The 16,977-nt window shown below is 47.1% G+C and overlaps 1 protein-coding gene across 2 annotated transcripts in view; it reads right to left on the reverse strand.

The window, feature by feature from the left end:
* TMOD1 (tropomodulin 1) overlaps positions 1 to 16,977 on the reverse strand; it is a 70,431-nt gene that overhangs the window by 32,988 nt on the left and 20,466 nt on the right. The window contains exon 3 of one of the 2 annotated variants that reach the window (XM_081152174.1): positions 735 to 891. The exons of the other annotated variant lie outside the window; for it this stretch is intronic. Coding sequence (XP_081008300.1) covers positions 735 to 891 — 157 coding nt within the window. The remainder of the gene's footprint in view (positions 1 to 734; positions 892 to 16,977) is intronic. 2 annotated transcript variants of the gene reach the window in all.

The raw sequence follows: 16,977 nt of genomic DNA on the forward strand, positions 1-16,977 counted from the left end.
CGAACGCGCCCTGCTGCAGGCTGTTTCCGAGCATCATGCCACTCGCAGGGCAGAAAGACAGCACAGAGGCGCACGGCAGGGCCCGCACTCCAGGCAGAGGGAATGAGCGCCTGCCCCGGCCAGGGGCTGGAGCAGAGCTCGGCAGGCCCGCGGCGCAGCGCTCCAGCAAGGCAGCAGGACAGAGGAGGGCAGGAGGGCGGTTTGGAGCGCAACAGGAAGCGGGGAGACTGCCTCTCTGCTCCCCACACTCCTCCAGGAAGCCTGCCTTAGGCTGGGGCCGGGTGGCAGAGGGACAGGTGAAGGCAGGAATGACGCAGTTGCCAGAGAGGAACTTCTGGGAGAGCAGCGATGGGTAGGGCAGAGGCAGGGTGCCTCTTGTTCTTGGTTTGCACAGGACGGGCCTAGTTCAGGTCTTGTGTCCTGATATCATGATTAATACTTACTTCTCTCACCTTCAAAAGTGTCTAGGTTTGTTAAAAACAAACAAACAAAACTAAGCAGGACATCCCAGTTAAAGGAGATTAAGGGGGAAGTTTCTCTGGTCTGGTTTACCCAGAAATTTCCCTAAATCTACATCATCGATGCTTTCGGAGTTGGGTTTATGCTTTTTGGCCAGGCAGGGATGCAGGCTAGGAGGCCCAGTCACATCGGGCCCAACACGGGGCCTGGCACACAGCTGGCACTCAGCAATGCCCGGGGAGTGACATATTCATAAGAGCAACATGATTCAGTACCTCGCTTTTCCCCTGTGTAGGGGACCAGATCTTCTCGGTCCTTAAACTCCTTTGCTTGCTTTTCCAAGTGATCCAAGAGCTCCTCCCTTTTAAAGGGGCCCGTGGGCGCCTTGGTGGTCTGATCCTTCTGCCTCAGGCCTGCGGGCAGCAGTGCATTCTACAGTGGAGGTGGTGGCCCGGGTGACAGAGAGAGAGAGAGAAAGAGAGAGAGAGAGAGCGGTCAGCTGCTGAAGACATGCATTTCTCCAGAAACTCATCATTGGACAACGGGGCTCAAGTCACTCGTTTACATGTAAGGAGTCTGACACCTGGTAGGGGCAGGACTTGCCTAAGGTCACACAGCAGACGAGGGGCAGAGCTAGTCTCTTGATCTCCCTGCATTTCTCAGCCTCTAACGCTCTTTGAAGATGAGGGGCAAGGAGTCAGCCAACATGGGGCTGAGCACAGAGGGACAGTCCAAGAGCATCTGCTGAGTGACAAATATGATTAAGCTGGTGTTTGGATGCAGGAGGATATTTATAGCCATTGTGTATAAAGCGATCGGGGAGAGAAGAAGGCCAAGGGGTTTGAGTTAGGGCCCTGGGTGCAGAGTCAGGCAGGAAGAAGACACCCCAAAACAAGCGGGTGAAGGCTCAGCAGAGGTGAGGCGGGCGAGGCGGGCGAGGTGGGCGAGGTGGGCGAGGCGGGCAAGGCGGGCAAGGCGCGCTTTCAGGCTGCAGCCCCCGAAGGCCCAGCCAGCTGTCTTCTCCCCTTCTGACGGCTGTGCTCATGCCATACTGGCTGTTAAATATTTTGAACGTCGCCCCTGGAGATGGATCTCAGAAGAAAGATAGCATCAACCAATCATCGCGGTGTCTCCTTCAAACATGGGCAGGCTTCTAGGTGAGGGCTTCCTACAAAGCAGATTCCTAATTAGGGAGAATTTGAATTCCACGGGCTTCCCTTTAATGCAGCCTCCAGTACCTTAGAGATTCCAAGTTTATACTTGCAAAAATGCTCAGAGATTGTCTAGTCCATACACTGTTCCTTCAAGGGGAAACTGAGGTCCAGAACGAGGAAAGATTTGCCCAAGGAGTTTCAGGGACAGGTCTAGAAGAACAGCCAGGGTTCTTCCTTAGATTAGGGGGGGAGGGCAATGTTCTGTTCTAATCATTGCTTTCTCCCCCTTTCATTCAAGCAGGTGGTGGAGGGCACCTGGAAGGCAGGTGTGAGCAGAATGTCACCTCACTTCCTGCTGCACCCCCAAAACGGCCTAACCACACAGCCATTCCATCTTCGATCTTTGTACCATCAAAATGCGTATCTTTAGTCACCCACAGCTCAGCTCCTTTGCTGAAAGCCCCTGAGAGGGGAATGGGATCAGACATATGAAGACAGCTATGTGCACAAAGAGGGATAAAGCCTAGGAAGGAAATACTTCTGTTTAACTGCAGTGTATTTTTTACAAGACGTTTCACCACAGTTTAAACACCACAGTGCTGTTCCAGTAAGAGCAGCGGCTGTGAGATCAGGGGACCGGAGTGTGGCCCTGACTGGGAGAGCTGAAGGTGAGCAGGCCTCGCTCAGTGCATGGTGCGTATTAAGGGCTCGAGGAGTGGTGCCGGTGTACATGCGAGTGGATTTAAGCTACAAGTCAGGAGAGATGTTTGCAGTTTGGAGCATGTTATGAGAAGAGGGCTAATAGGTAAAAAAATGAGCCTTGACTAATTTGGGAGTGAATGTCAAGAATGTAAGTGATGTCACAGACACCCCAGTTTTCCTTAAGCAGCAGTCCTCAGATGCTGTCCACTGTGATATGAAGGACTGGCAATGGTCACAGGTGAGCCACGCATCTGTGGGCATGTCCAGGTGAGATGGGCTCTCCTATGGCTGTGTGTGTCCATTCCTTCTGTCCCATGGCAGGGCACTAACTGTGGCTTAACTAAGAGAGAGAAGCACCTCACTGTCTCTCTGTGATTACCCATAATGAGTAATCAAGTGCTCTGTGACACGCCTGTCCCTCACAGTGGACCCCCACCAGGCGCATGCCCTGCCTTGGAGTAGTGATGATACATATGATCCTGGGCCAGTTGCCTCATCTCATTGTGTCTCAGTGTCTATGGCTGTAAAATGTGAATATTAGTCACTCTTTCATAGTTGTTGAGAAAATTAAATTAGATAATGCAGGAACAGTGCTTAGCGCACACAACCATTTATTATAACTATTGTCCTATGATCAGATAAAATACATTTTAACAGGAAGTTTGGTTACCTAAATATGTATGTTGAACAGGGGATGAATTATCAAAATATATCTCAAGATTCAAAAAATGAAAACATATAAGTATGAAATAAATTAAGCAACAAAAACAAGTGTTTTCCCAACGACCCTCACAAGGAAAAACCTGATAGATTTTTGTCTGTAAAGGGTTGCGATGGACGTTAAGGTTCTGGGGCACATTCTGATCTCTGAAAGGCTTAGTATTGTGGTGGGAGAAAACCATGAGGTTGTAAATGAGAGGAAAAGGGTTTGTAAGCTCACACCTCTTCTCAAATATATCTGATAGAGGCCACTGATCTAGTTAAAGTAGGGTTTTCAACCTTGGCCTAACTGCTATCTGGGGCTGGATGATTACTTGTGTTGGGGGCTGTTCTATGCATTGTAGACTGTTTAGCAGCATCTCTGTCCAGTAGATGCCAGTACCACCTCCTCCCCATGTTGTAACAAACAAAAATGTCTCCAAATATTGCCAGATGTCCCCTGGGGAGCAGAATCCCTCCTGATTGAGAACCACTGTGTTAAACAGAGCCCATATAATTAGGAGGAAAATAAAGATGTTTTTAATAGTTTTAAAAATATTACTTACATAGCTTGTTAAAATATGGTTTCATTTGTTTAAATCTTTACTGAAAGCAATTGATTAAAAAATGTCAAAGGCCTTTTCTAACAATTCTTAGCTTATAAAATTCTTCAAGTAAATATTGAGAATGTCAGCTTTATTAGGCGTTAGTTTTTTTCCATTACATGTTTAATGAAACATAACATGATTTTCAATGAAAATCAAAGACAGCTGCATATTTTTTAAAGTTCTGATTATTTCTCATTTTAATTTATTTTCAAAAATGGCATGTGACTTCACATGGTATAACAAAAATTAACTCAAAATGGATCAAAGACCTAAATGCAAGAGCTAAGACTATAAAACTTCTAAAAGAAAACACAGGCATAAATCTCTGTGACCCCTGGATTAAGCAATGGTTTCTTAGATATGCTACTAAAATAATAAACAACAGAAGAAAACTAGATAAATTAGACATCATCAAAATTAAAAATGCTTGTGCTTTAAAAGATACTATCAAGAGAGTGAAAAGACAACCCACAGATGGGGAGAAAATTTTTGCAAATTATGTATCTAACAAAGGACTGGCCCAGAATACATAAAGATCTCTTACAATTCAAAATATAAGACACATAACCCAATTTAAAAATGGGCAAAGGATCTGAATAGACATTTCTCCAAAGAAGACATAAAAATGGCCAATACACCCATGAAAAGATGCTCAATATCATTAGTCATCAGGGAAATGAACATCAAACACAGAAGGAGATACTACTTTATACCCACTAAGATAGTTATCATAAAAATGACAGATAACAAATGTTGGCAAGAATGTGGGGAAATCGGAACCTCCCTTCACGGCTAATGGGAATGTAAAACAGTGTGGCAGTTTCTCAAAAGCTTAAAAATGCAGTTATCGTCCGATGCAGCAATCCACTGCTAGGCATATATCCAAGAGAAATGAAAGCATATGCCCACACAAAAACTTCTCCAGTTCGTAGCAGCATTATTCATAATGGCCCAAAAGTGGAAACAACTCAAATGTCCATAGATGATGAACAGATAAATAAATGGTGGTATCTAGGCAACAGAATGCTGTTTGGCAATAAAAAGAAATGAAGTACTGATATATGTTACAACACAGAGGGAACCTTGAAAACATCGTGCTAAGTGAAAGAAGCCAGTCACAAGGGACTACAGTGTCTGATTCCATTTATATGAAATGTCCAGAATGGGTCAAATCTAGAGAGACAGAAAGTAAGTTAGTGGCTGCCTAGAGTAGGGTAAGTTGAGGGGAAATGGGGATTCACAGCTAACGGATCTGTTTCTCGAGGTAATGAAAATGTCCTAAAATTCATGGTGGCGATGGTTGTATAACTCTGTGAATATACTAAAAATATTGAGGTTCACGCTATAAATAGGTAAATTTTATGGTATATGAATTACATTTCAAAAAAATTAGTAAAAATGGCATACGTTATCTAGAAAATGGCTAGTGCAATAACTAAACTAAATGGCTGTGGACTGCTGAGGACAGAAGGTTCTGTGTGTGCCAGTGGCCAGCAGTGATGCGGAGATTGGCCCGGCGAGAGCTGGTCAAGTCTAAAATGGTGTCCTGTTTTATGATGCAATGTGCCTTATTATGTGAATTAGTTGTTGAGGAGTTAAATAGGTAAGAAAATACTGACTTGGATCTTTCATGACTATTAGAACCTAAAACTGACTCTCAGGCCCAGGTATCCAGCAAGTGAAGAGAGATTTCCCCCAACCATGGGAGCTCTGACCGGAGAGCATTTGGTGGATGCGTAGAAATGTATCTTCCTTCCTTTATTCCTTCTTACTCAACAAACATCCATGCAGCGAGTATTGTGCATCTGGTCAGAGTGCTAACAGATAGGGCCAGGACCCCACAAAGAGTTCTCTAATTTGGAATACCCAGGGAGATGGGTAGTCAATGGGGGAAGGGGAGTAAAATGAAAGAAAAGTTGCAATGACAGCATGTGTGGAAAACAATATATGGCTTTAGATTTTACAGTTAACCAAGATCTTAAAGGGGGTCTGCTTTACTGAATAGCAAAGAATAGTCCATAACTAGCTTTCATGTTGCCTGTAAAGGTTGTACATTTTTATGGTGCCTGTGGGTAATTAGAACCATCTAACCTTTAAGGAATTTAAATCGTGGTCTCCTAATCTTAAAATGTGCACAGAGTAAATTTATTGGACACATGCTTTCTTTATAGTTAGTTCAAAGGGAAGTATCAGTCTGGTTCCTTCAGGGCAGTCATCAGTTGTCATTAGGGGAATCTGTAGTCACATGCACACATCACACGTACATCTTCAGTCCAAGGACAGGATGGTTATGGGTGACATTTGCTTTGGGAGAAAGCTCTGGTATATAGGATTCTGAGCATCTTCATGTCCTTACTTACATGAAACATGTCTTCATATTCTTACTTACAACTGGAAATTTACTTGTGTGAGCAAGGCAGTGACTAATGCCTGGATGATCTTATCATATCCTGAGAGGAAAGTTAGTGTTGGTTTAAGGAGGAGGAATTTCTAGATGCTCTCTGATCTTAGCCTAAAAATAACTGTTATATACTTGGGAGTGGTGGGGACTGTGGTACACTGGAGCTTTCAATGCTCCAGAAATTTACTGTCATGTAAGAATGTGGGCAATGTTATTAGATCTACTCATCTTTATGATTTTCAAATATTGACACATGATCCAAATATTTTAAAAACAATGTTCAGGCCAAATAAAACACATCTGCAGGGAAGACTTCGTCCATTTTGCCACATCTGATCTAAGGTTCCTATCAGACTAAAATTCTCTGTAGAGAAAGTCAAGATACTCATTCATTTATTCCACAAATATTTAGTGGGTGTCTTGCCCATACTGGGCTTTGCACTAGAGGAAGAAAGGGGTATATACTTGTTTTTTTTATTTAGAAGGTTTTTTAATGTTAAAAACACATTAAAAGTTTAATTTGATCTTGGAAATAATCATGGGGGAAATTAAGCAATCTCTTCCTATGTGCCCTACTAATCATGTATTTTTAAATGGTGACTTCCTTCTCAATGTTGTAAAATTAAAACTGGGCTGTGCAGCCCGACAGCTTAACATCTTAGTCTAATTTTTCCACCCACACTCTGGAGTCCAGTTGTCCAAAGGATGATGGAAACTTTGACAAATCCTCAACCGTGCTGTTAGGAGCTCCAACACCGTGCAAACAGGTGCCAGGAAGGCCAAATATCAAGTATCTGCACAGCTATCATGGCTATAGATAGTCAGGGCTACGTGAGAAGCCATTCCAGCTAGAACCACTGCAGGCTTGTTCAGATGTGCTCACATGCATACTACGTGCACACACAGGCAACACACATACACGCGCACACAATTTACTAAAAGAAGCATAGGCTCTTGGCAGCTGAAAGCTTCAAAGCCCTTAGAGAGCCTCTGGGCCAATTCTTTTATTTTCAGTTGGGGAAACTGAGGCATAGACAACTGAAGCCACTTGCCCAAAGTCAAGCAGGTCGTTAGCCACACAGTCAGGAAGCCTGAGCTTATGTAGAGATGACACTGTTTATAAATAGCATGCCCAAGGGTCAGTATGCATGTTTCAGACTGGTGGCTAATCATACATAAAATGTCCCCTCACCTGATTCTTCACAGTGACAAAATATAAGCAATTTGATCACTTTTCCCAAATAAGCAGGCATGTCTAAGAACAAGGGGATATAAAACGTGCCCCTGGGTCTGGCTCCAGGAGTCCTGGGTTTCTGCCCTGTGACTGAGCCAAACAACTGCTAAGAGGAGGATGGGCTGTGCTACAACCTCACTGGCTACGGGGAGCAGCCTCGAGCCAGCGAGGGCAGGGCCTTGCCTGAGGTCACACTGGACTGAGAGCCAGGGACCTCGACTTCCAAGCCACAGCAAGCTTTCCATCCCACTGCCTGCCTTCCTCTAGGAACAGATCCTGGAAGCCAGATGTGGCACCCTGTGACAACCTGGTGCCTCCCCCAGTGTTAGAGAGCCAGAGCTCCCCTCCTGATGGAGCTAATCTTGCCGTACAGGTAAAGAAACTGACGCCCAGAGGTGTGGAGGAGCTGTCCTGGGCTAAGAGCAATCGGGAGGCTGAAGCCCTCGGAATTCCCACGGACTTCTGTCCTCACGGCCGCCCCCACCTCCGCAGCTAGGCCCAACATCTCAGAGCGGTCAGTCACCACTTACCTTTCACAAGGTATTTGATGCCCTCCAAAAAGGTTTTTTCCAAACTTGAGAACTTTTCTTTTCCAGTTATCTGCCGGGTCTGTTTCTGCTTGTGTGAAATGCGGCCCTCTAGTCCCTCAGGGCCCCGTCCAGATAAGGAGCGCTCAGCCTCTGCATTGCTGACCTGCAGCTCCCAGATCCCACTAGAAATCATTCGGTGGCTTCAACAGAGATTTCTTCTCACATATGGGGGGACTTAACCTGACCGTGTGGAAGGCTAGAGGGGCTGCACCACTCGTGCCCGTCACAGAGGGGACAAGCAAGGTGCAAACCTCTAAGAGCCCCTCTTTCTCCAAACGTACGCCACCCCCCCCCCCCAACAGACACACACTGGGAATCTTCTCTTTTTATCCAGAAAGATCCAGGCCTTTGGCTCAACCATCATGACCTCATTCAGGACCGTTACTTCCCACACACAGTCAACTTCATTTGGCATTAGTGCTGACTTCCAAAGGCATCCTTGTGGCCCAAGCCCTGTAATTGTTGATAGTGGGGCCTGCTGGTCGTAACAACACATTTTGTCTCTCTCTGGCATTCATGGCACAAGGTGTGGCCAACCCTTCCCTTCCTGGGTTTCCCCTGACCCTCCTTTTCAGCACATTCCCTGCTGTGCGGCACTGGGTGTCCTCAGGCAATGAATGTGTGATCCTGCTCCACAGGGGCTTGCAGCCAGAGGGGAGACACAGCCACGTGAGAGGGGCTTACTCTGTTCCCCACCCACATGGGCTTCTGGGAGGAGGGGGTGCCTGAGCTGTGTCCCAGGGCACCAGATAGAACCAGCCAGATGGAGAGGGAAGAGGAAAGTGGTCGTACAGTGGGATGGAGGGCGTGGCACAGACAAAGGCTTGGCAGGGCGAGGGGGTTGGTTTGCTAGGGGGAGGAGTCTGGGTGAGTCCAACGATGTAGGGTTCTGGACAGTCTCCATCACATGGCACCGCCCTCGTTCCATCTGCCATGCCTTCCCAGGACCATCAGATCAACCTCCTGGCTGGTCTCCCTTCCCTGGGCCTCTCCACCTCTACTCCCTTCCCTCCCATCAGCCGGCCAGACCTCACCAACACGAGCACCTGACCGTGAAACCCCCCAACACACTCAAACGCTCAGCACCTCCGCTGACCTACAGGGTCGTGTCCAAATTCATCAGCCAGGCACGGACAGCTCCTCATGATTTGACCCAATGCACTTCAGCCTCCAGATTTGCTCCCGACTTCAAGTGTGCCCGTTCCAACCACGGCCGGCTGCTCCGCATTCCGCAGCCACGTCTTGCCTCTCACTCTGTGTTTCGCTCGGGCGGTGCCCTCTGTCTGGAATGCCATCCCTCCTCTCCCCTGCATTCACCTCTCAAAGGCCTTCCCTTGGGCACCCCGTTCAGCCTTTGTAGTGCTCTCCACATTGACCTGGCAATTCTCTTTCCAAACTCCCCTAGGCATCTTGCCAGGTCTTATATAATGCTCATCCTAATTCATCCGGGGGCACATTTATACCATGTCTCTCTCCCTGGGGAGACTGGGTGCCCCTTAAAGGCCAGCTGGAATGCATCTTAGTCCTCTGAATCCCCAACACCAAGCACTGGGCGCTAGAACAATGTGATCGGAATGATCCAGTCACATGACATTGACGCTCCTGCTAGGAAAAGGCTGGTATTACTTGGACACCCTTCAGGTCGACATCACACCTGCTGCCTCAAGCTGTTTGCCGGGCCACCTAACTGCTGTCCCGAGCAGGTTTGGAAGAAGGGACATATTATGAAAGGTACCAGAGTAGGGGTGTCCAAAATGGGACCAGAGTTCCCTGACGGAGGTTTGGGGAAATGCCAAGCTAGAGAGTAGGTCCTTTGTAATGTTTTCTTTGGAGGTCTGGATTTGGTAAAACCCCTACCAACTCCTCTCACCCCTCAGAGCTTTTGGCAAAACAGAGCATCAGGCCGTGAAACTGGCAAACCCAAATTGTCCCCAATAACATGTCTCCACTCCTTTAGTGATAAAAGCACTCCATTCTTTTAGCTGAGCACATGGCCACTCGGATTAAAGACTACATTTCCCAGGCTCCCTTGCAGCTAGGTTGAACCCTGCATGAAACTAAGGTCCTGCCAGTGATATGAGAAGTGTCCAGAGGCAATGTCCAGTAACCTCCCTTAAAACAAGCACTTGAGTAATGGTTTTTCTCCTTTCCTTTCTTTTTGCCCTGTTCCTCTATTGCAATGCCTGAAATGCAGAGATCATGGACACCACCTTGGACCATGAAGATGAGGTCTATACCCTAGGGATGACAGGAAAGTGAACTGGATGGAATCTGGGACTAGGGGAAGTTTGGGGAGCTGAGCTCCATACCAGCTTGAGACTGCCCACCTCTGAATTTTTACTTGAGGGATACATAAACCACTTTCACATTGTCAACAATTGGTGGAACTGAATAGAAGTGCCCTTTAGTCAAACACAAACTCTCCCGTTTGCTTCACTCCCCACTACTCTCTATTGACTCTGACATAGAGGCTAAGAAACGGTTATCATTTATTACTGGCTTTGGTGTTGCTTTACTTCCTGGAAGGTTAAGTGAAAACTTTCTTATGTACATATCTCATTCAAGAGTGGAAAAGTAAAAGATGACCCAAGATGGCCACATGCCTCAAGAAAACTGGTCCATCTTCCTTCCTCCGTGTTTATTTCCTACCTGATGATGTGGGTTTTGGTTTGTGGCTCAAGTAGAAAGTGTTCACTGGAGTGGGGAAGATGGGGAAGAAACTAGGTGTGTGGGGGAGGCTGGGTTTGAACTTTATCTATAATGATTTTTTTTCTTTTTAAGGGTGATTTGAATCAAATGAGGTAAAATTTTTATATTTGTTAAATTTGGATGATGGAAATACAGGTATATTCTATACTCTCCGATATGTTTAGAATGTTTCCTATTAAAATGTCAAAATCAAAAAGGAAACAGCCCAGCATCCTCTGTGGCAGGTGCTGCGCTGGGGACTTGGAGGGGGGCTGGTGTGGAGAAGGCTTTGCAAGGGAGGGGTGGGAGGTTAAGCCTTGAAAAATGAAAGGATTCCAATTTGAATGAAGGGCTCTAGGTCCAAGAGGTCCCCCAGCCAGCAGCAGCAGAGAGGAGGGGGATGGTGGGGAAAGGAGAGCATTCTGGGGAGGCTGGGGAGGGGGTACAGGGAGGTGGTCATGGTGCCAGAAGCTCGGGTGGGGACACATTGACACCTGGCTTCACTCACCCTCGCTGCCCCTGCACCCCGGCCCATCCTTGGCTCTGTGAATAGCCTGCAGTGTTTCTAAGGATATGCGCCTATTTTTAGAGCAGAGATTTATTTCTTTCCATTTCAACTGTTTACTTCTGTCCCAGGGCTTGTGAATCTGCCGGTTTGTGTTACAAGGGAGGAGAGCCATGGCCCTGTGGGCCAAACTTGGCTGCTTCCTTCATGGCCAAGAGTGTTCTCCTGCTCACAGGTTACAATCTGGGGCATGAGTATGGAGGATTTCACTATTTTGCGGAGTCTGGTGGGAAGCCATGTGGCAGGACAGGAAGTTCCATGTCCTCATCTCGGCTCTGTGGCTGACTTGCTGTTTGACCTTGAACAAGTCCTTTCCCCTCTCTGGGCTTCAGGGTTTTTGTTGTTATTTTGATTTTTCATCACTGAAACGGTAATGATAATACCTCATAGGACTGGTATGAGGACTCGATGGGATATATGAAGCACTGAGTAAATGGCACATGTCCAAGAGGGACTCCTGAAGTCAGGGTTTCTTGCTTGCTTTGTGTATGTATATGCGGGGGCGTGCGTGTTAAGTGGTCCCTAAGTGTCCTTCTAGCTCTGAGATTCTACAGTTCTAGGTTTTCTCCTCCATAATTTCCTCCTATGGTTCATCGCCTCTTGTTCTCAGAACTGTCAACACATGATGGGCTAAGAAAGGCAGGTCGGCCTGAATTTGGTCCATCACTTACTAGCTCTGCGACTCTGGGCATCCATTCCTTGTTTTAGAATGGTGTTGTCCCCAACCTGTGAGGATCCGTCTCATAGGATCCTCGCAGAAATTTCATGAGATGATCCCCATAAAACACGGAGCACAGCACCGGGCATGTAAGAAGACCTCAAGAGAGAATAATTGTTATTATTATTATTACTACTCTTTCAGGATTTGCAGGAGGCCTGTTGTTTTCCATTGTTGTTTCTGTGGTTATAATGTGTCACACACAGTCCCAATGGCTGACTTCAAAGCCAACTCTTAGGACCCAATTTCTTTACGAGGTTGGGGTTACCTCTACTATCTTCTCTCCAGCAAAGATTTTGATCTTTATACTGAAACACTTTAAAAAATATTCTTCCTTTTCCCCAAAGCCTCATTAACAAGCAGTATTTATAGTTAAATTCTTTGTGTTAGTGGTTTCTTTCTTTTTTTTTCATGATTAGTATTTATAGTAAAAATAACGTAACTTCAAAGGAAATCGAATTGAAAAAACTAGTTGCTCATAATGTCCAGGCCCATCCCACATGTGTGCGTAGGAGGTGGTGGCCAACAGGACAGGCTACTGGGTCACGGCCGGGCTGGAATCCCAGCACCACAGCGCTGCATCCTGGGCAGGGAACTTCATCTCTCTAAGTCTCAGTTTCCCCATATTTAAAATGGGGCCGATGACCAAGCCTCTCAGAGGACTAAATGAGATAATCCACACAGGGCTTTGCCCATTGCATTCCCAGTAGATGTTAACTACCTATTGCTCCTGTAAGTCCCTGTGCAAGTCAGTGTGACTTGCCATCCTCCGCCGACTCTGTGCACCGCCCGTTCCCCCACTGCCTGGTACAGAGGCAATCTGAACCGAGGAGTTGGCTCGGCTTCAGAGCAGCATCCACTTAACTCCAGAGAGACAAGAAAGGGCAGATCCTCTTGGGGAATCGGTCAGCAGCGGATACTTTTAGCACATGGAGCATTCCTCTCCCGAGGGAGTCTAAATGCAACAATCTCATGATAAGCTCGAGTTTTTCCAGGCCGCAGAGAGATAGAAAGCTTCAGGGACTTTCTTTTTTTTCAACTGAGCACAAGCCTAGAGTCCTCTGCTGCAAACATAGCTGCTTTCCAACTCCGAGTACTCTACTCTGTCATGTGACACTGGGCTTAACAATTGCATCACTGAAAACATAACCCCCATGAAGCGTGAGCCTGAATTCAAGTAACAGGACTGCCAGGAGTTATTGAGGCGATCACTTCATAAGTTATATAAATGTCTATTCACTATGTTGTACACCTGAAGCTGATATAGAATGTATGTCAATTGCAGTTGAAAAATAAAATAAAATAATTTAAAAAGACTGCCAGGAATTGTTCATAAAATCGTGGATGGTTAGATAAAAAATTGTAACTGTGTGGGAAAGATGTTAATTAGACTTAGGGTGGTGATTATTTTGTAATATATACAAGTATCAAATCATTATGCTGTCTACCTAAAACTAATATGTTATATGTCAATTATACCTCAATTTTTAAAAGAAAAAAAAAGGCATGGATGCTGAGAGCTGGAAGGGTGTCTGAGGGCACCAAGGCTGACTGCAGCCACTCTACAGAGAGGAAGACAGATCTGGAGAGGGAACGGCACATTCCCAAGCTGAGAGCAAAGCCAGGAGTGAACATGAACATCTGTATCTCGGGTTGTTTCCAGGAAGAAAGGAAGATGATTTATATACAGCACCCTCCCCAACAACAAAACCAGAGCACATCTGTGCCTCAAACTGCCTTCCTGGAGACTCCCAAGAAGCTTTCTAGTGGCGCGGCTAAGACGTGACCTCTTAGAACAATGTCATGGCTCATCCACTACCTAGTTATGGGACTTGAACAAGTTACTTCACCTCTCAGTTGTTGTTTTTTTAATATATATGTATAATTTTTTAATTTACTGATTGGAGAGAGAGAGGGGGAGGGATGGATGGATGGAGAGAGGGAGAGAAAGAGATAGAAACATAGATTTTGTTTTGTTCCACTAAGTTATGCATTCATTGGTTGATTCTCATATGTGCCCTCGCCAGGGATGGAACCTGCAATCTTGGCGTATTGGGACTACACTCTAACCACCTGAGCTACTGGGCTAGGGCCCTCTCTCAGTTTTCTTGCCTGTAAAATGCGGATGAAATGGTGCCTGCATCATAAGATTATGGTGATGGTTGAATGATTTAATATTTTTGAACTGTGCTAGAACAGTGCCTGCACATAGAAGATGCCACATAAGCACTTGTGACACAAAAATTAAAACAGGAGGATACAGAGTATAAGAGAAGGGCCAGTCGACCTGGGTTCTGGTCCAGTTCTGTTTGGATGTGTGACCTAGAGCAAGTTCCTTCCCCTCACTGGGCTCAGTTCCTGCTCTGCAAGTGGGAAGGTTGGACACCTGCCGGCCCCTGTGCCCACTCCAGGCCAGCCGGCTCCGGGGCCTCTCACAAAGGTCTGCATACCTTTGGCCTCTCCCTGTGCTGTGATTTCAGAACACGGGCCAAGGGCGGCTGAAATGTGAGCTGGAATGTTTGTGCTGTTAGAAAGAAGGGAGGCCCACTAGATCTTTTCAAAACTCACATACTGACTTGCAAATCAGGTAACAGAGACATCTCGGTGAAGGGGTTGATTGTGTGGCCGGGGGAAAAAAACCCCCTGGCCTGTTATCTCCTATCCTCTCTCTTATTTCTCTTTTCTTGTCCTTGAACTTAGAAAGAAAGGGGTGTTTGAAAAGGTTCATTTCGAAACCACAGTGATGTGAGAAGCACAGGTCTCAGATTGCCCAACCCCACTCCAGAATCCAAATACACAGTTACCTTCCTCCCTATTAGAAATCTGAGTCTCCATGCCCAGTCCTGTGACACCAGGCGAGTTGTCTCCATCCCTCCAGCAGACACAAGGATCCCTTCCTGTTAATCACCTGGGAGAAGGGCTCTGGGGAGCTGGCTGCATGAGAGGTACAGAGGCCCTGGAACTTGCTGCTGGGGCCAGATACCCTGAAAGTTAGGGTGGGGGCACTGTGGGAGCTCTCTGCCAGTCTAAAAGTGAAACAGAGCTCCCAGCTAGAAATCAAGCAGTCTTTGGGGGCTTTACCCTGGGTTCTGAGAGGGCTCTTCCACCTGTCCCCTCCCCACTCCCAGCTTGGACGCTTGCATCTGACCCTGTCATAATCTGCCTGATTTGCAGTCACAGCCTAACCTAACCTCATTTTCGTCCAGTGGCTCAGGGCAACTCCAACAGCCCCAAAGGCCAGAGGCAGCCAGGCCTTGAGGGCCACTGCGGTCTGTGCTTCGCCCTGGGCACAGTAAAGATTCTGCAACATATTGGGAGGGTTGTGGAGAGGGGCAGGAGCCCTTTCTTATTGTCAGAAAAGAACTCTCCCACCCAGGCTGGGCAGGACAATGGGGTTCCCACATGAGCCCCTCGGCCTCTCACTCATCTCCCCGGCATCTCCTCCAGTCCATCTGTGCTAAGACAGCAAGCCCACCAAATCATTGTCCCTCAAAGGCTCCCTGGGCCTACTGAGAAAGTCCACCCACTTTGTAGCCCCCTCCCTGCTTTATCTAGCCCTTCCAGGCCCGTCTAACCCTCACAGAAACCATGAGACTCCCTGTCCCCGGTTACCTTCTGTATAAGACCCTTTGCTCATGGCCTTCACTAGGCCCAGAATTCTTTGTTTTTATTCTTGACTTAGAAAAGCCCAGGGCCCAGTTCCAATGTCACCTGCTCTGTGAAGCCTCCCGCCAGTAAGAATGAATCCTCTCCCTGAGCCCCCATCTGCTCCCATTTAGATCGGAGTTTGTTTTGCGCCTGGCCCACCGGACAGAATCCCTACCAGCTCCCCTGGCAGCGGCCTGGGCAGGGCCTGGTGCCTGGCAGGTAACTGAGCCACGTTTACAGAGTTGACTACGAGTAGCAACCCCCCCCCCCCTTTTGTCCTCACTTTTTAAAGCTGTTCTTGCGGCAATGATCTAGGATAGAATTAGAACAGAATAATATTATAGCAGCAAAGCTGGAAGCTTGATTGTTTCTTGCCCACATGGCTAGTTTATAATGAAACCCAGGCTAAGAGGGAGCCATGATGCAGGGGAAGGGGGGGAACCCAAGGCCCTCCCACCAATGCTGCTTTCTAATCAACTTGAGGAACCTCATCAGGGAGCCATCTCCTCATGGCTGGACAGGAGGAGCCGCGAACAGCAAGACGAGCATGTGCTGCTGGAAGGAGTTGTCATTCTATGGGGCCTGGGACTCAGGACCCCTAGACAAGGATTCTGGGTTATCTACAAAGAAGCCACTTAATCAAATCTGGAGACGAGGTGATAAGCTCATGGAAGCTTGGTCCTGAAAGGAATCAACCAACTCCATCATTTTATGGATGGGGACACTAAGGCCTAGGCAAGGACAGCAACTGGTTCAAGCCACATGGAGTGTAAGAGACAGGGCCAGGGGTGGAACTGGGCCATCTAGCCTCTAGTCCCGCATTCTCCCGCCAACCCACACTGCCTCTACATCAGCTGGCTACTTGAAATGGTACAGAAGTGTTCTTTTTCACGGTCACTGTTAAACTAGAGTTGAGCAATGACAAGTTTTTTTAAAAGGTGCAAAATGTTCCATTTATAATTTAAAAATATATTAAATGGAAAATCCACTAAATTCAGTGACATTCACTATCTGCCTTCTCCTTGCTGGTCATCGACCTGCGTACCTGAGAGAGATGTGGAATGAAGGCTCCTGTCTAGCAGGCCACCTAGGAATCCTCCCTAACCCAGCCCGTGGCTCCATGGTACCTGGCCAAACCACAGACGTGACCAGGAGCCTCTGCCTTTTGATGCTGTGATTCTAACAGCAGAGGCAAATTCTGAGCATGAAATACAATTTTAAGTGTGCCAACTATGAAATGCAGTGATAAAAACATCAAACAAGTGCAAGAGGCTCTTCTAGTCCTTTATTTCTTAGTTAATTCATTGCATGACACACGTTCCCCCCCGTCCCGAAGCAGCTGCCTGGATGGAATGGCGGGAGGGGTTTTGCAGACTCGGTCACAGTGCTAGCTAGGCGGCAGTACCCTGCAAGGCCGGACCACAGTTCTCCAGGCGCCTGCAGACGCTCCGCGCCAGCGTCCAGCACGTGGAGCTGCTTTTCCCACAGCCAGGATCCACCCGTCCAGCAAA

The sequence above is a fragment of the Miniopterus schreibersii genome (assembly GCF_964146895.1).
Source record: "Miniopterus schreibersii genome assembly, chromosome: 11".
In the NCBI taxonomy this organism is placed as follows: domain Eukaryota; kingdom Metazoa; phylum Chordata; class Mammalia; order Chiroptera; family Miniopteridae; genus Miniopterus; species Miniopterus schreibersii.